A 19,550-nucleotide genomic window follows, 5' to 3' on the forward strand; every position below is an offset into this window, starting at 1 on the left:
TAGTATGCAGTATTACACCAACACATTCAGTTATCAAAGGCTGCACTCTATTTTGTTGACAGTAATGAATATCATTTGAAGGTGTTATCTCTGGTAATTCCTGGTGTAGGTGGGTATTACTGTAATTATATGTCAATAAAGACATGCAAATTAGTATGTGGAATACAGAAGCATAAGGCCTAGATAAACAGTTATGTCTTTTGCTCTACTTTAATTTGAAATCACAAGGCTTCAATATTTAGGGATTTTAACTTTAGTGTTGCTTAAACATCTTTACATTTACACCTGAGGATGTATGCAAGGCCTTTCTACATGGGTTTTTTCCTTTCTAAAACTTCAGAGTTTAAAGAAAGAAAAAACAACTTCTCGGGTACTATGGTACTAATGTAGAACTTATGAATATACAAACACTGGTAGTAAGTACTATCCCATCCACATCTGATCTAATCTGCTAACCATACACACACACAAAATATTCCATTGTTAACTGGAAAATTTATAATCACTAGAAGGATTTGTAGAATTGCAGAAATACAGAATTATAAAGAATCATTCTCTTTCTCTGTAATAGATAGTGTGACTGCATTACAGTGGTGTTAGGCCAATCTACCTCCCAGCAACAAAAACATGGAATCAGCCAAAATACACCTACTCTGTAGAAGAAGACTGCAGTACACTCCATCAGAATCATGATGCACAAACCATACCAAAGGTCTAAGAGAAATGAACAAAAATAACTGAAAAACATAAATTACTGAAAGTGGAAACCTAATTTAGACACAAACAGAATGTGCCATTAAGTTTTATTTTATAGATAAATCATCATGATAGATATTCATGACGCATCCTGCATGTGTAACATTAGTCATTCTCTGTGTTGTGTTGGGTCTCCCCCTAGTGGAAATACAGATTAGTACAGTAGGCAGAGTCAGTCAGCAGAGTATTATAACTGTGGAATTTCTCATTGGTTAGTGCGTGCGTGTTTGCCTGCGTGCATGTTCATGTATTTTGAGGAGGGGATGTGTGTTCATATGTGGGGGGGGGGGGGGGGCTGTGGGAAAGCTAACGTTTGAATTCCTGAAGTCTAGACAGATTAGATATAAATTTTGGAAGTCCAAGAACCAGCATGCAGTGGTAGTCTCTGACTTTTTGATGAGACTTGTAACGTATATAATTCTAATTTATCCTGGACATAAGCTAACAAACAATAATCATTAGTAAACAGAATTAGGTGCTTGATTGCTGTTTATTAAAATGACCTGTGTTGATTCAACTCTAACAGAGTACATGAGTCAAATAGGTACTCTGTACATAAGTTTTCCCTCTGATCATTTTACTGTGGCCATTCAAAGTACTGTAACCGTTTTGAACATATGATCAGCACCATACTACAGAGGAAAAATAAAAATATGTATATAACAATAATAACAAACCAAAAACCAAAACACATCAGTCAAAAGGAGCAACACACATGCATATCCAGGGCATCCCAGTGGTACTTCTCCTAAATTCCTGTTATATGGCAGCTGTAAATGTTAGATCAGCAACCTGCTCAATGTGACCATATCATGACCACTGAGTCAAAGGTGTTACACATTACTAAACCTGGTAATCTAGCCTCATAATATGAGACTCCATGGCATAGAAATGGTGAAGAGTACATCCATGAACCATGAAGCATGTGATGTCCTGAATAAATTTATTTTCAGTTATATCATTCATAAGATGAATGAACTCATTGAGTTTACAATTCAGTTTAAGGACCACTTAGCACCGTTCAACACATCACCTTACACATGTTTTGTTGCAAACCTTATAGATTGAAAAAGGCAACAAAAAATTAATCTAATTTCAACATATTACAACATTGTTATTCAACATTTTAAAGACCCTCTGTCTTCAGGCACAGAAAACATTCAAAGGATACCACCTCTGCTAGAAATCCTCATTTTTATGAACAATTCTTTTTCCAAGTATAATTAAACCATATTTACCTGTCACTGGGCACAAGAACATCCCATAATATTGGCAAATCACAAAAAGTTGCAATGCTAAGCATCACCTTGTTGTGCAGTGTATTTATGGCAACCAAGGCACCAGGCTATCTGTTATAAACATCACATCAAACACCAGGTTTCCTGTTTGCAGCACAGTTTGTAGTTCCTGTTTATACCACATTACACCAGTTCATCTAAGGTAAAAATAAAAATAAATAACAATTGAAATGCAGACCTGAAAGCAAGCAATCTTTCTGTTACCATATATGCAATTACTATAATATAAGTAAAGAAATTTTAATTTAATTTCCTTATTTTCTGGATACATGTTTCTGTGATACTGTATACAGATTCATCACCTCACATTGATCCTGCCAGAACAGGAAAGAGCACACGTGTTCTTTGTTTTCAGTGTTCTAAGTGGGGTTTCTTTCTTAATAACCTCAACATCACTATGCGTAGCTGGCTTCTTGGTTACAATGTATTTCACTCCTGTACAGGTCAGTATTCAAATAAGTAGTATTAATAATAAATACAAATCAATAAATTGTGTTTGTAAGCTTGATTAATCATTTACTTTCAAGAGAAAGAGATAACTCATTGCTAAAAATGCCAATAAATGCAATGCCCAAGAGGACATTTCCAAATACTCAACAAAGGTTTAGCAGAAAAGATTTACCACGTTTCACTGTATCTTAAATTATATTCAACTTGGTTTGTCTACCTACTGACCTACACTGAAACTGACCAACTCAGAAAAGGTTATAGTCAGAAATAACTTATAACTCATGGTTAAAACTCGTCTTCCATCATTGCATAAGGTTGTAGGTTTGGTTCCCAGGAGGTCACTGCCATTATACTCTTGAGCAAGGTACATAATCTAAGTTGCAACAATAAATATCCAACTGTGAATATGGATTGTTTGTAAAAGAATTCCAAGTTGCTCTGGGAAAGAGGGTCTACATGTCTGAAATTAAAATGTAATCTCTCAGAGTGCTACGAACCTTTTTTGTACATATAATTAGACATGCCATGTTACAAATAATTTGTCCAAATCTATAACAGGACAGAAAAGAGCAAGAAACTGATAGTGGTTTTTGACCTCTTAGCAGGCACAAGGGCAGATTTCAATGGATTGTTAGACAGCTGACTAAATACTGTACATTTTCTACGCAACACGCATTTGCTTGCTACATGCTACAGTATGACGACGATTCTCACAAATACTGTACGTCACGGTAACAGAGATTGAAAGGCATCATTGGCAAATCGGAATCTTAACAACAGATCACGTGCAAAAATACGAAGCCATTGTAGCCATTTTGGAAGCTGGACGTAGGGACCTCTTCTTCAAGAGGACAAAATATAAGGCTATCAAGACGCACATTTGACTAAAATTATTGATTTAGTCGGTGGCACTTTTTGATCGCAGCAATGGTTCAGTCCTGCTCTGCATACGGATGTAAAAATAGATACCATAAAGACAAAAATATTTCTTTTCACAAGTAAGTTCAACTCAATTCGGTCACTCATAGAAGACAAGTAGGCTAGATTTCTGGATACTTCGTCGCAGCTGGCGGTCTCACTAGATAGCCAGCGAACTGTTTTTTAATGTGAAATGACGAGATGCTTCCACGACTGTAGGACAGACCGTAATTTGCGAAGTGAAACACATTACTATGGTTAGCTTTGCAATCACTGTTAACATACAACTCTCTGGTTTTACAATATGCATTGGAAAATGTTGGCTAGGTAACTAGCTTACTCGCTAAAATGTTAGAACTGATGACATTCGCGTGGCGCATGTTTCCCGTCGTAGCTAGAAAGTAGCTGGGCTAACTACCAGCTTCACAAGTTGTAGCAACAACAGATAACATCACACCTAGCTGCTAATTTGACTGTAGTTTGAAAATAATTAGCTAGCCATCTTATAAGCTTGGTCTTTCAATTGACTGTTAAATGTTAAACCAACTGACACCAATTTTAGTAATTAGGCTAGATGCCATCTGGCTACAGTATTCAGTGTAGTTTGTCTTGATCCGAAGGCTAATTTACGGGTTAGTCAGCTAACTAGATATCTGGCCAGACAGCTTGTCAATGATTTTAAAGGATAACGTACTTTACTAGCTACACCGTCTGTTGGCTAACAAATGCGTGTATGTTTCAGTTTCACCCATGATTATTCTCTGGGGTGGACGAGGGCTACTGGGGCAGGGTGGCTGAAGTTCACGTGGTTGAAAAAAATGTACGTAGTCTAGCTAGATAATGTTACATAACTGGCAAGTTACATGCTGTCAAATATCGAGTTAACTGCATTCTGAGATCGTAGCGTTGCTGATGCACGAATGGTAATTCATAGGCCAATATAGGCGCATTTAACGTCAGGTCATTAAAATAATATCGTGCATTATAAGAAAATGTATAACATGCTCGACATCCTTTATCGCTAGACACATTCGTGTGCTGAGAGAGTTGCAACAACTTGGATACACTGTATCCTACCAAATTTTATGCGTTATGTGCTCAGCTTCTTAACTCCGAATTATAATTTCCTCAAAAATACTTCCTGTAGCACACAGCGTCTGTTAATATCCGCCACGTTTGCTTTGCAAATCTTGTCCATCCCAATGCAAAATCGCAGCAAACCGTCTGGTCATACAGCATAACGCATTGGCTGAAGCTGGTCTTCCTTTAAATGTACAGTAGCCCCGTTACACAGCGACCGTCGAGAAGTGTGCGTTGCAGGAATATGGACACAGACAATGTGCAAAAGACTGACTCGATTACTGGATTATAATTACATTATAAATGCACTGTAAACGTTTTGGTACGCATTTTACAGTGTATAACATTATCATTGAATACAATATTCAGCTTTATATATTTGGCGACACTAGACTCTGACTTAAATGGCTGGAAGACATCTCCGGGTTACCTCGAGGTACTGTCTCGATTCTAATTAGTTATACACGATGCGTTCCAATCTAATCATTCCATTATTTTCAACAAGTGGGCCTACAGAACACATGGATGCCAGACTGCAGGACACATATGTTCTGAAAGTTGTTTTAATGCATACTAAGTACATTTTGGAGAATTGTCAAAGTTAGGGAGACACACACGATGAAGCACATTTAAACATTCTTGCCTTCTAATCCCTTAGATTCCCGCTTGCGCGTCCAGATGTGTGTGGAAAATGGGTTGCGGCTATGAGACGGAACAACTTCAAACCAACAAAATACAGCAATATCTGTTCGCAGCATTTCACAAGAGAATGCTTCAAACGGGAGTGCAACAACAGAGTGTTGAAGGAAAACGCAGTACCTTCACTCTTCTGTTTCAACAGATTACATAAAAAGGTAATGGATTGTACTGGTACAATGGAAGTAATTTGTAAACCTACTTGAACACGTAAACCTTAAACAGCTGAAATATGTCCTGTATCTCAATGAAAGATTAAGCCTGAACTTGTGTAGCTGTCCACTTCCTGAATGAGAGTGGGAATCCTCAGATCGACAGTCTTGCATTTTATGTAAGGTACTATACCTACATGGCTCTTGTAAATGCAGTTTCAAATGTGTCTCATGCTCATTTTTATAACAATTTAGTGACGCCCTGTAAAAACGTATACATTCCCAGAAAGTACTAAGAAACAAAATGTTAGTCAGTAAAACCATGGATTTTTTATATCCCAAATGTCCTTCACTTGACAAAGACGGAGAGAATGATTGACACACTGCAATGTGACATCACAGGAAGAAGCCCTAGACGACCCAGATCTCCCGGAGATGGACTTCCAAATGGTGCTGCCTCTCCCCGACTCCGAGCAGACCCAGGCACTGCAGCCGGAGCAGCCGGAGCAGTCGAACCCTCAGGTACAGGCGGCAGTGAACTCTGACCTCACGTCAAGCATGGCCGTCTCCTGTGACCACAACTACACGGTGGAGGACACGGTGCAGCAGAAGAAGCGCATTGAGCAGCTGGAAGAGCAGGTGGAGAAGCTGCGCAAGAAGCTGAAGACGGTGCAGCAGAAGTGCCGCCGTCAAGAGCGGCAGCTGGAGAAGCTGAAAGCCATGGGGGAATTCTACAAGGCCAGCAAGGACCCGGCCGCCTTGGGAGAGAGCTATGTCATACTACCCAAAGAGCTCTACGATATTCTCAAAGGAATTGAGTCCATCAATGGCTTGTAATGACTAATGACCTGGCCATGGCAGGGAAAGACTTTTTTTTTTTGTTGTTGTTGTTGTTGTGTTGTCTCCTTTGGTTGTCCATATAAGTTTTATCTTAAGTGGCGGTCCTTCTAAAATCCCCTACTTTAAAGTTATACTTGAATCAGTTTGCCCCATTTACTAATGTGAGTGGGATATTTTAGTTTTTTCAAGCTTGCATCGCAGTAAGGGCAAGTATCCCTAAAAGGGTTGTGTAAAGCCTGGCCCTTTTAGTGTTACACATCACCAAGGTAAGGCAATTAAAGTGGTTCTGAAAAGATAATGATTGTGTAGCATTTCTTAGCCACAGAGGAACTGAACTTATCCTTTAATGTGAATTGAAATCAGCTCAAAATAGAGGCTTGAAATATTTACAGTGCTCTAATGTTCTGCAAAGATAAATTACACATGTATCTCTTCACAACCACTTGCTGTATGCTGATGTTAAAAAACAGTTTCCTCTCAACAAAGTAATCCTTTCTTGGGTGCGACTGGACTGGAGGAATTTTTTTCTGCAGTATAACCTGCAAATGATATCTCCTGGTCACAATCAGAATTTAAGTTCAATTTACCACGCTCCATCAAAGTGTACAAAGGCTTATTTCAAAGTATTAGATTAAAAGGAAAGAACAGATGATGAACACGCATTCACAATAAATTAATATTACTCCCTCAACTTTTCAAATTCAAACAGTATATTTCTTGATTTGTTTGAAACCACTGAAGTAGTATTGGAATGTCAGTTTTTCCACTCAAAGATCTGCCTTTTTAAGACCCAGTGAGGTTGGCGAAATTGTTGTGCCAGTAACTACACTGTTCTATGATAATAGTGAAATGTGAAGTAAATAAAGAGGACCATAATGTATGAGTTTTTGGCTGTTCGGGATCTTTATCTGGCACCTAGCTATCAAATTATGTTTCATTTGCTTGAGGTTAGCCAGTTTTAAAGCCTTTTCTGTTGCTAGCCAGCTTGATAACAAGCATTTATTTATATTCCTCAGCTATGTTTGGTGGGGGAAAAAACAAGACAAATGGCTAAGCAGCCATTTGATGGCGGTCAAATTATTTGCAGCTTTCCTGCTTGCAATTTTGTTTACATAAAGGGGAGGATTTTTTTATTGTGAGTACATGTTCATGATCTGCTTATATTTCATTTTTAGTAAAGAACACAAACTGTAAATTATTGATGGGATAAAATGAAACTGTAGTGTAGTGAGTACAGATGTTTTTCATGATTAAGTGTTAGTTTTCCTCAATTACCATTCAACACCAAATTATTTTTCCGGAGGCCAAAAAAGCATGTAGCTTTTGGAAGGAGGAGCAGATGATGCAGCATACTTCAGAAAAGAGCTGCAGCATTGCAGGTGTGTGTGCCTCTTGTAAACTAATTTAGAAAAAACACTGATTGTTACAGGTTGGAATTAGCATAGCATCTTCAGTCATGGAGTCAAAGAATACACATATGCTTACAGACCACAGAAGATTACAGATTTTACTGAAAAATGATTTGATCGTATTTGAACATTGAGAATTTATTGGATGTTAGTTTACTGTGGTATTAGGCATGGATTTGTTTCTGTTTACAGACGATTCAATTTCAAACATACTTTTAACATTTGTGACGCTCATTCGTTCAGAGGACAGTGGTACAGAGGACTGTAAACTGAAATATTGGTAAACGTTTATGTATGAAGAATAATTTGGCCAAAGTACATGCATGATATTGACACATGCATGATATTGATTAGACTCTTATTGGGATTTTTTGTGGAGGTCACCTGGATTATACTGACTACCTCTCTCAGTACTACAGGAAGTTGAGCCAAGATGCTTGATACTGGTTAATGTCTCCATTGCTTCACAATACCTCTAGATTCTGTGTTGTCCTTTAACAGGTTAACTCATTGGTCAGAGGGATGAAAGATGCAGCTGAGGGGTGCACAACTCCGGTCCTGGAGAGCTTGTCCGCATGCTGGTTTTTGTTCCAACCAATCTATGCTATAAACTACGCTGGATCACTCCTGTACTTGAGCACAGTAGAATCTTTACAATAGGCTACATGTGCAGTCTGCAGCTGTAGCTGGTGCTTATACAAATTTCAGATGAAGGTATGATTGAGCTAATTAAATACCGTAATAGCAGAATTTGGCACAAAATCCCGAAACGGATCAGCTCTCCTGCACTCCTGATACAGCTGGAATTAAAAGTGGAACCAGTTATGCTGGGACTTTTACGAGCTACTTTTCCCCAAAATTCACAGAAAATACTAGTTGACATGCATCTTCTCAATTTGGATTTTTATTTATGTATAGTAAAGCCTATGAAGATGGAGGACCTCCATGCATTTATGTTTAGAAAATATATATGAAAATGCGGAAGCGCTGTTGAACTACGGTATAAAGTGTAATATGTACTATGGATTGTAGATTATTTGTGTGGTTCCTAATGGAAAATAACAGTGTGCTTTTTACTTCTTTTTTATTTTTATTTTTTTTGCTCAGTTTTCTGAGCTGGTTAAGGAAAGCCATATTTCAAAGGGACAACTACTGGACCTAAACCAGACGTATTATTGCATAAAGACATAGTTGCCTTAAGCCCTCGCTAAACTGAGTGGACTGTTTTCATATAGTATGACCGTTTGCCACAGTTTCCCTATAAATGAACAGAACTGTTTCGTATTGCAGTGGAATGCAAGTGAACATGTTTCTGTAATAGTCACTGTTTATAATTTTACATAGTCGCTTAGCAATGTCCCTGTCCAGGGCCACTTGCATTGCTCAACCCATGCACCACCCCCCCCAACGCCCACCCCCATAAATTCCCCCAGATGCCATTCATTTTACAGCTGCGCATTTAAAGATTACAAAGTAATGATGGCAACCATCTGGCCACATTATCTGGGTCCTTAACCATGAATCTATACTGCTGCCCTGCTATCAAGCTCTTCATTCACCGCTCATTAAATTGATGGTATGACAAGCTGTGTTAAAAGAATATAAACTGTGTCCGGTCTTTTACAGTCACATATTTCAGCCTTTTGGATCGAGATGTGGACTTTGAGTGTTCCTGTGGATCTCCTCTTGAATTCATGAATGTTAATCACAAAATCAGTAATTGAATATTGTCAGAAGAATTGTAATTCAGTGTATGTTAACAATGGTGGAAATATGCATTGAAAGACTGAAAGAACAAGTATTTGCTTGAGCCTTACAATATTTTTTATAACTGGCATAGCCCAATACTAGCCATTGTCCGGGCATGCATTAGTACCTCCCAGGGATTAATTTTCTACTACTTATAAACCTTTTCCTGGAAGAAGGAAAATTAATTTCTAGCTCCAATCAAAAATGTATTAAATAGAGCTGCTGGAAGGTTCGTCCCATTAAGACACTGTTCCAGTGTGTGGATGGAGCACAGAGTCTGGCCTCGTCAGTATCAACACTGTCCCTGTACTGGCAGGCACCCTGCAGAATCAGGCACAGAGGCACTCATGGAGGGAAAGAATCGGCGAGGGATAAGAGTGTGTCCCATCACTTGTCAACAACCTCCTCTCTTCAGCCAGTGTACACAGTCTGCATGCACACGCTGCACATGGGCTGCACTTCCAGCTGAAGGTCTGTATGACCTCACCTAGTGAAGGGAAGCAGTCGGTGACGTGTGCATTTCAGAGGCAGGTGCATGCTTGCCTGTGCTCTTTTAACATGGGAGAAAACCGCAGCAGTCCGTTTGGCTAACAAATACAACGGGCATTCAAAATTGTGTGAATTTGAGAGGAAATTTTTAAAAATGTATTAAATTATAAATATGTAAACTACTGATCAGTTGTCAGAGAACAGCCATACTGTATGTGCCCTTTAAGGGGTGTTCATTATCTAAACAGCACTTTAATACAAAACAAATTTGCTTTCATTTTTCCGTTATCATTTCATTATGGTTGCATTATTACTCTATAGCAAATGCATTCTCATGTGGGTATTCTGCAGTGAAGTTTAATTGCACAGAGGAACTGTTAAAAATGTTTATTGCTGTATACACAGGTATGAATGTGTGGATGTTATGCTTGTAATAAATAAAAATTAATGGAGATGACATTCTGGATTTCATTGACCTTATTGCACATTTTATGTTAACGGGTTTGATATACACTGTACACAACTTCTTATCTACCATATTGTCATATGAACTGAGTGAAGGATTGTACATTTCGAGAAACTGAAACAAACCATATCCTCAGTTTTGAGTATGAGTGTTTCTGAAAATGAAGCCCGATCCACTGCAATACCATTGGTTGCACTTCAGTCGGTCACAGGCTGCAGAAAGACTAGGGTCAAATTATTCAAACTTTAAACAAGGGCACTTGCTGCTAGGCCCCTGTCCCAAAGTCTACCCTTGAGCCTACACCCACTTCAGTCTGTGTTTTCGCTTGAGTCAGGGTTGTCCCATAAATAGTTTGCAGGTGTAGTAGGGCGTGACGTCGCCCTTAATGAGCCCTTCTCTGAAGTACACATCTGTGGACATTTTGTTAAAGGGCAGTGTCTCTGGCAGCTATATTACACTATAATTGAATGGCCTTGATTTCCATTTCTCAACAGAAGAGCAGGGATCGTCATAGCGAAGACATGCGCAAGGGCTTGAGTCCTCCACATTGCGCTTCAATGGGACAGACTATATGACATCATCGCCCATCTAGCTAAGGGCGCTTCATTTGAACGTGGTCCCGGTGCCGGTAACAGCATGGTGCTTTTTATAAGCATTTTTTAACATCATCTTACTCCTATGCAATCAAGATATGAAAGACGACAAAAACGTGAATTATATCTATAGTTTAGTAAACTATATTTTTAATTCAGATGGAAATAGCTGCTCATAAAGTTTATATGTCGATAACAATACTTCACCCCCTTTCTGATTTGTAATGTGAATAACATCCGCCACAAGGTGGCAGTTTAACATTAATGTTGGTTTCCTTAACAGAAAAAAAAATAATAATTATATATATATATATATATATATACACACACGTTTATGAATGCTTAATGTTATACGTTTTAGGGTTTGCGAGTCTTAACATCAATATAGACAGCACAGTAAAAGGCAAAACAAATCCAGAGGTAAACTGAAATGAGAAAATATAAAATAATAGGCTTTGTTTTGTTTGTTTGATTTTAACTCGCTGTATCATATTTTACTTTCTTTCATCCATTGTTAAAATAAGTGAGGACTAAACTTTCCTACTATGTATAAACCAAAGTTTACAATTACATCAACTCCTTTTGAATGCATCTCGTGTTTTCGCATTGGGTACACAACGCGGTCTTAGCGTAAGCGTTTCTATTGGCTCATGAAATCCGACTTCCACTTTCCTGTGTCAAAGTGGATGGCAGAGCGGGACTGTCTGGGAACTCGGTGAAAGAAATTTAGCTACAGCAGAGGCGGAAAATCTGGTGGATGTACAATTTTTGGTGAGTAGTATCAAACGATTAAGAACTACAACGTGATAGGTGTACAGTATGGCTTCCATAGAGTTTTACAATAATATAAGTCATGGAAGTTGGCAGTATATCCCAAGCTCTTTATGCGTAGCCTACTGCTACATAAAGCTGCAATGAAAAGCCACCACAACAGGGTTCACTTCGATACGACTTACTGCTACCAGCTTTTGCTATAGGACTTGAGTTTTAAAACGGACTGTTCCGAATAAGTGCTGGATATTTTAATCAGTCTGGATGTTTCTGCCCTTCATCTCTTCTGCAGGCTAATATTAATCGCTACATCATTGTTCATTGTAACAAATCGCTGAACACATCTTCACACACGTCCATCATGCTGCCACGATGTTTCCCACAACCTTAGTGTTTTTATTTCAGAAGATATGTCTACAGAATCTCATGAAACGGAACGTGTAGTTTGTACTTATTTGTTTAGCCTCGCCGGGATTCTAGGAGCCGCATGAACTTTTTAAATTACCCTCTTCGCAAATAAGAATGTTATATAACGAGCGGGTTATTCGAATTTTGTGGGTATAGTGAAGCGTGAACGTCATTTTACGAATGCAGATTGTATGTAGTCGATTGGTTCTATGTTGGACTAGTATTTTACATAAACGAAAAAATGACGTATATGCTAAATCAGCCTCGTTAAGTTTAAATCTAAAGAAATACTGAAAAAACAGATTGGAGAACGATATGTTCAAGTTGCTATGGTCTGCTGTTGTTGAAACATGCATTTGTTAACATGCAGATAATAAAATCGTAATACAGCACTGTTTAGCGGTAGTTAGGCTATTACAGTCCAGAATAAAGCATGTGTTTTTTCGAATCGACCACAACAAGAGGACCACGTTGAAAGGTCTCTCATGCCAGATTTGAAATAGCCCAAGGTATACCGTCTTCCCAGTTAAGTTGTAAAACAGTTAAGAGCAAACTGGTGTGGAAAAAAAAGCCTACTGGTGTACTTTCTGGGTCGGTCTGCGCTTAAGCACGACCAACAAGAACTGTCACGTGTGATTAAGCAAAGATTTACGGGTCAAGACGACACTTCATGGAAATAGTCCGCAATTTATTATTATTATTTCTTTTTTAAGTTTTAGAAAATGGGCTGAAAAAGCTAAATTCAAATTTTCCTTTGTTTTTGTTTGTGCATTCGAAAAGAAGCTGTAGTAATAGAAGCAAATTTAACATTTTTTCAATGATTCAGTTATTTTATTTTAACATAGGTTCTCAGATTGAATTGACGTCTGTCAAAAGAGCTGGCAGACTTGGAATGGCTGTGGCTCAGTGTAGAGTATTTCACGCTGCCTCCTGTGTCCTAGCGTGTGTTGACTACCCCAGGTCTCCCTCTGCTTGCTGTCGCTGCTAATTAAATCTGAAGGCCTCATTACACAATGGTCTCACTGAACCGTGGGGAATTGTTATAGTGCTGCACCCATTCGTTTGTTTGTAAACAAGGTCTTGTCTTTCCGAGCTCTTTCATCTCAACAGATTCATTTAAAATGCATAATGTGTTCCATGTGTCATACTAGTGTACCCCCAGCCATGCAGAATGCATTTTTGAACCTGGTCTGATTAAACATAAGTACATTTTGAGTATGCCAATGTACTCACACAGACCATATATAATTAATACACATTAATTTTTTGCTCTATATTTATTTTACCACATAAAAATTGTTTGCATCACATACTCTTGAAAAGAGCTGAGGTGCCACATTTCACAGTTTCTGTGAATGTGCATCATATCTAAAATGAAAAATACTTTTATAGAATTCCCAATAGGGAGAATGGGGATCTACAGTAACACCTGAAAATAGCAGAATTAATGTTGAATTGCTTTAATCTATTACAATGATTAAAATATGCAGTTGAACTTCTGCAATGCAAATGCACTGAGAACAGCAGTTATAAATAGAAGTGTTAATCATTCTGAAACTGATGTGAAAATACAACAGATTTGACTAGTTACAGTAGTTCATGTGCCATAAAAAAACTGACATTACGAAGTGTTGTTAGAGTAAAAACAACAATTCTTCCCCTCTGTCTTGGGTTATACTTTGTACATTCTTTCTTTGCACTGAATATGTATGATTCATTGTAAATAATTGCAATGTGCTTTGAATGTTACACGTGATAGGCTAATATTCTAGCAGATTGATCCCAGCACCTTAAAACCTGTCCCTGGCTTAGAACTGTTTTGTAAAGGTCATGTGGACTCAGTTCTTTCAGTTTCTTAGGACAGAAAGTGCAGGGTGCATAAACTAGTATGTTTCTGTGGTGCTACAATTTTTTTCAATGGAAAGTGGGATTTATTTTAATATTTTTCGATGAGTGATTTAAGGAGCTTGTTAAGACCTAATTGCATATTTCCAGTTTAAAACTTCTTGACTGACCAGTAAGTCTGGGATCTTTCAGGGTCTACTGTACTGAACTCAGATACAATCTCAAGGGTGGCTAGCTAAATAGCAAAAAATACATCCAGGCTTACTGTAATGTTCTTCTGACAAAGGTAACAACTTTTCAGAATGAGTTTGAAGAGAATATTGTAAGGGTCTCAGGAGTCAAAGCCCCTCCAAGAACTAAGGAGTTCTGGGTAACGGGGCTTTCACCATGGAAATGTGGCCAGTCTTTAATGAGGTAGTACGGCTAATGCTGTATCTCTGCCTGTCATAACACATCCCTGATGGCCTGGACATCTGGACTAGATGTGATGGTTTCTTTTCAACTGTGATGCCCTGGGGTGCACCATCAGTGTTTCTATATTTCTCTCTTTGTGTTTTCCCCTTCTTATACAAAAGAACGCCCTCAGATCAGTTTATGGTTCACCGATGAACAGTAATGAGTGTATGTCCAAATATAGGCCTGTGACTCAAACAGGAAATGACTACTTAGGTTATAGCCTTGATGATGCGCAAAAGTATGTCACGTTAGAGCACATTCCATCGAGTATAGAACCTGTAACATTCAGAATGGTCATCAACATTGAGTACCCTTGAGTATTTTCACAATTCAGAGGCCAAGTGAAAATACTCAAGGATATGCAAATGACTGTACTGTCCTGACTTAAAATGTCTATAAAAAAGTGATCAGAAACTGGTTTTGGGACCTCTGTATTGTGCACTAAATATTTTTGCGCATTCGAGACCATTTGGGGTTTGGTCCCCTGAATTACTGCGTACCTTTTTATTTACATTTATTTGCAGTTTAATTTAAAAATACACATGTCAAGCAGTTTACATTTCAAGCAGGAATGGCAAAGGGTTCTACTTCCTTGTGTCTTGTAACCTGCCCCCATAACCTCAGGGGACGTGACCAATGACCTAAAAGCATTTCTTATTGCATACATTTCCTCATGGCATGCTTTTTATAAATCTGGGATGGAGAAGACTCAACACAGAGGGAACACCCTACTGCTGGCCTATTGTCACATACGGCAGCGTCTCAATGTGAACTTTCACAACAATTCACTTATTCGTGCAGCCTCGCATTAACAAGCGAGTTGAATGATTCAGTGACAAAAACAAATGTGGTTCTACTTTGTAATCACTCCATCGAGAGTGATTCTTAACCACGTCGACCTGTTATAGTCGATAGTGATCTCAGATTCTATATCACGTTGGGCACGTAACAATACGGAAAGCTGGTTATTCAGCATGTCAGAGTTTTGATTATGGCATTCCTTTTGATAATACAGGGACTTTCGTGATTTTCTGTGGCTCCGCTTCCGCTAAACATGCTTCATTTTATTTTGTGACCAGAAGCCCCTTATCCAGTGAAGGTGTCTGTTGAATAACTATGGAAGCTTTTAACATGTTTGGTGATTCAGGCAGTCCTCAAACTGTGGTCAGACTGTTTAAAGACTCAACAGAAAGGAATTTGTGGTTGTGGTTTCCTGGACTGTTTGTAATTCAAGTACACAGATTACCATGTTAAACATTTACTGGATCAAACACTGGCAAGAAGCAATAGCTTATAGCTGCTATCCTACCCACTCTTTTGCCTGTCCAGAACTATCTGAATTCCTGTGTCGTATTATCCGTTTTAAACTGTAAAATGTGGTTCAGTTCTTGTGCGGAGAGAGCCTGATGACATCACTGACAGGAGCCATACACAGCCCATATAATTACTGCGACATGCACAGGGCATTGGGTCTTACTGCTTTGGTGGTATGTCCTCAGCTTTGAATAGTGAGATTTATCAGGTACGGCACTGCATTATTTTTACCCTTACATATCTAAATTACTGATATTTATTAACTATATTGTGAATTTTTTAAAAATGCTTATGCTTCTCAAACACACATCATAATGATTACACAGACTGTTTCCCAGGGTGTTAATTTTGTAGACCATAATTAAAACTGCAGTGTTGTGCTAATAGTGATTTTTCACTTGACACTTTTTTTATTTTAGACGATTTGATTTGTCATTAGCAATCCAATCCTTATTGTTTTATTAATCTTGCACAATAGATTGCAGTCCTAAAATTTCATCTAGTCTCAGTTGGATTAGTGACCATATTTTATATGACTGTATCAATCTCTCTTTATTGGAGGTCTATTCTGTATATACAGTAAATCCGTTGTCGCCGGACATTTGATTAAAACATACAGTGACTCTGAAGGGAAGGAAGGAATCCTAGGGTGCATGTAATGTTTCTTTGTATTAACAAACAATGAGAACGATCAAATGCTCTCAACTGCAAACAGGTTCATGCAATGAGATTTTCTGTATTCGCATTAAAGCGACAACACAATGAAAATTAATCTGCCATGAGAGGGGCTGGTGCATTGTGGGGTCTGAAGGAATTAATGTCCAGCCCGGGACTCAGCCTATGAGAAGATATATGTGACAAAACAGGTTTAATGCATTACACTCTGAAGCTTTTCAGAGCGAAATCCCCACTACCAGCTCCACAGGGCAGCTGCCAGTTTGAAACAGACCGCATAATCTGCCATTTCCAGACCCCATTGTGGTCTGGCTCACACAGGGCGCCCATGACTACAGTCTCTCCCGCTCTCTCGGTCAACAAAAAAACACCTGTTTTTCAGGGAGGCCACTCTATATTGCCTGCTTATTCACTTCAACAGGCTCAGAGAAATCTTAAACATTTTTGGAATCCTAATCCTTCATAGTGTAGCAACGAGACTCTGCCTCATTTAGCTGTCAGTGTTGTAACAGCTAATCTATGAGAAGTGCTCCCTCTGCATGGTTCATTAAAGAATAAATCAACAGATGACCCATATTACCCTGATGAACAACCATCAAACTCTTGTTGCACTTGCTTGTGTGTTTTTCTTGGGCCTAATTTGTGTATTGAGTTTCAACAGAAACATGTGAATTTGATCAAAAATCTGACTTCCAGATGCTTGAGAGTTTAAATATGTTTCTCATTTAGAAGTGACATTTTACAGTACCTTTCACTTTGAGCTACCTTAAGCTTAATGGGGCAGTTGCACAGACCCAGATTAACCCACTGCGGGACTGGAAGGCTTAATACATCCCACGTTACCACATGTAAATTTAGCATGCAAGTACACATGAAAGTGGTAATTTCTCATGCATTGTTAAGGTATGAGCCTTTGTTTGACATGTAAATGTAAAACGTAATGCGCTTTGCACATTTTCAATTTTTTTCTTTTTCGAAATATTTCACGACTGACACCATCTGTTCAACATGGGCTTTGACTGTCGGTGAGTTGTGCTTGGCTGAAAGCCAGTGAGTTGTGATTGGCTGAAAGCCAGCTATAGTAGTGCATTCCTGTGGAGGATATCATTCACTTTTGTTTTAGTTTTTTTTCTCCACGTATCTATGAAGCTAGTCCCACTGCGGCGCTGTGGGCAAAATGATTTTGCCACACCCCATTGGCAGTGGGCAGGCACTGTTATGACTTTACAGCTGTGATAATCTGACTGTTGATTGTACTAAATAAAAAAAGGGTCAAAGACAAATGGCGGGAGGCTGGATCAATCGACCGTCAAAAAGCAATGTTCCGTTCTGGGTTTAGATCTGTTCTCATATTCACAACTGATGTCCCAGAGTGCATTTCTTTGTTGTTAACATGTAGTTAAATTATTTTTCATATTGAGATCCATTATGAAAACTGCTTTAGTTGCCATCATCCATTATGAAAAGTTGTGAGTTCACACAGTTATTTCATTGCATTTGCACAGGAAAATCTATGGTCTATATTCCGTACATGCAGTGTGTGTTCTGTTGTGCTTTTCTAAATACTGCACTCAGTTACAAAGTGTACTGTGCCTCGTCTTTTCTGATACAAGGCAGTGTGTTGTGCTTCAATTCAGCTGAAAGGAAATGGTCTGTATGGAAAAGTATTTTTTAAGCAGTCATTTCCTACGAAACAGTGCAATATTATTAAGCTGGGATTGATGTCTTACTTGAATAAGTCGTGTGACCAATGGTCTCAGTGTAGCCATTTACAGATACTGTGAAATGAGGGTTTTATACAGCCCAGCTCTGCTCATGCAAATCAGGATTTTACATTGGTTAATTGTTACCCTTCGAAAGAATGAGGAGAGTTCTTGAATATTTTGAATTCTCAAATTCTCCTACATCCGCCACACTCTGGAAGTCAAGTCCTGGTTGAAAATGAGTTTTGTAGGTTCCAATTCACCAGAAATTCTATTTTTTGTAGATACATTTTGACATTCAGTGAACCACAAAATTCCAGTGTGAAATGTTTTTATGCTTACAACATTATTTTTTTCAGTTTGTGAATGAGATTGACTCAGCAGTAGTAATGAGTTTAATTCAGTAAAATATAGCTGGCTGAAATCTTTCCACCCCTGTTATGAGGGGTGCCCTGCAGGGCTGCTGGTGGCACTTCACACTGGGACGGCCTGGATTCACTTTTAAGCGTAAATAGTGTGCAAAATCCGGCAAATAACTTTACAGAACCTTCAGGTAGTTATAGATACGTACGCTGCATATAAAAATCTTTTGCACGATTTGTGTAACAATTCAAAAACCTGTTGAGAGTCCTAGCTGTACGGTTTATGATGCAAGCATTCTTAATCACTAGACTGAGCTTCTGATTAGAAAAGAGTCATTATACAGCCACTCATTTACTTGATCATTCCACAAAAAAAGTCTTGCACTGGAAATAAAAATTGTTTTCATTTTAATGCTATTCAACAGTTACGCAGGCAGTTAGATTCAGGCTTGCAAATCCATGGTGTGGCACATGTCACGTTCAGCATCCTGTTTATTCTTGTTACGGAGCAGAGAAAAGACCTGGAAAGCGATTTAACTTAAAATGTGACACCTCCATGCCTCCTACTGTACGTCAAGAAGCTAAGAACCAAGACATACGGAAGGCCTTCGAAAAAAAGTCAGAGATCTGGAATTTGATTATGTGCCACTGAAAGCCGGGTTGACATTTAGAACAGGGAAGCTCTAAAAGAATGTTGGCTCTAGAAGAACGCCTACACAAGCTGCTTTAGCAGAACGGTCCCACTTGGTGTTAAACTGGCCAGTCCACCTTCATTTTCGCCATCTTTCAAGTATGATGGATGACGCGCTGTCTTCATCAGATAGCTTTCATAGCTTTAAAAACAAGTGAAACCTGTGTCTGTCCACAGAATGAGAGCCAAAGTGATCAGGTTACATACTGACCTGAGCACTGAAGGCTAAATGGCGTGGTTGTGCTATCGGTTCGTTACTCAACCTAGCATAAGTCCTGTGAAATGACAGGTCAAGTTGACTGCTTAATAGACACATTTACAATTTTCACACAAGGCAAAGATTACACAGCGACAGATTGCTGCTCCCCTTTCAATATTCCCTAGCTGATGCCATACATTTTATGATGCAATAAGAACCACCCCTACGCC

At 38.7% G+C, this 19,550-nt stretch overlaps 2 protein-coding genes across 3 annotated transcripts in view; both read left to right on the plus strand.

Moving 5' to 3' along the window:
- The first annotated feature begins 3,296 nt into the window (after nucleotides 1-3,296).
- Nucleotides 3,297-10,294, plus strand: thap1 (THAP domain containing, apoptosis associated protein 1). 2 transcript variants are annotated; one of them, XM_064309503.1, is made up of 3 exons: nucleotides 3,297-3,502; nucleotides 5,161-5,356; nucleotides 5,753-10,294. In XM_064309503.1, the coding sequence occupies exons 1-3, from the start codon at nucleotides 3,432-3,434 to the stop codon at nucleotides 6,185-6,187; spliced, it is 702 nt and encodes a 233-aa protein (XP_064165573.1). In that variant the 5' UTR covers nucleotides 3,297-3,431; the 3' UTR covers nucleotides 6,188-10,294. The 2 variants fall into 2 exon arrangements, with proteins under 2 accessions (XP_064165573.1, XP_064165574.1); XM_064309504.1 differs by lacking the exon at nucleotides 3,297-3,502 and adding an exon at nucleotides 3,520-4,938.
- A 1,234-nt stretch (nucleotides 10,295-11,528) lies between these two features.
- LOC135240167 (MOB kinase activator 3B) overlaps nucleotides 11,529-19,550 on the plus strand; it is a 29,610-nt gene continuing 21,588 nt past the window's right edge. Inside the window, exon 1 of the mRNA XM_064309505.1 lies at nucleotides 11,529-11,667. The gene's annotated coding sequence lies outside the window, so the exon portion shown is untranslated. The remainder of the gene's footprint in view (nucleotides 11,668-19,550) is intronic.

The sequence above is a fragment of the Anguilla rostrata genome, chromosome 14 (assembly GCF_018555375.3).
Source record: "Anguilla rostrata isolate EN2019 chromosome 14, ASM1855537v3, whole genome shotgun sequence".
NCBI lineage: Eukaryota > Metazoa > Chordata > Actinopteri > Anguilliformes > Anguillidae > Anguilla > Anguilla rostrata.

Coding starts and splice junctions, on each gene's coding strand:
- thap1 (XM_064309503.1), top strand. CDS start 3,432: ATGGTTCAGTCCTGCTCTGCATACGGATGTAAAAATAGATACCATAAA. Junction 3,503..5,160: donor AAAAATATTTCTTTTCACAA/GTAAGTTCAACT, acceptor CTAATCCCTTAG/ATTCCCGCTTGCGCGTCCAG. Junction 5,357..5,752: donor TCAACAGATTACATAAAAAG/GTAATGGATTGT, acceptor GTGACATCACAG/GAAGAAGCCCTAGACGACCC.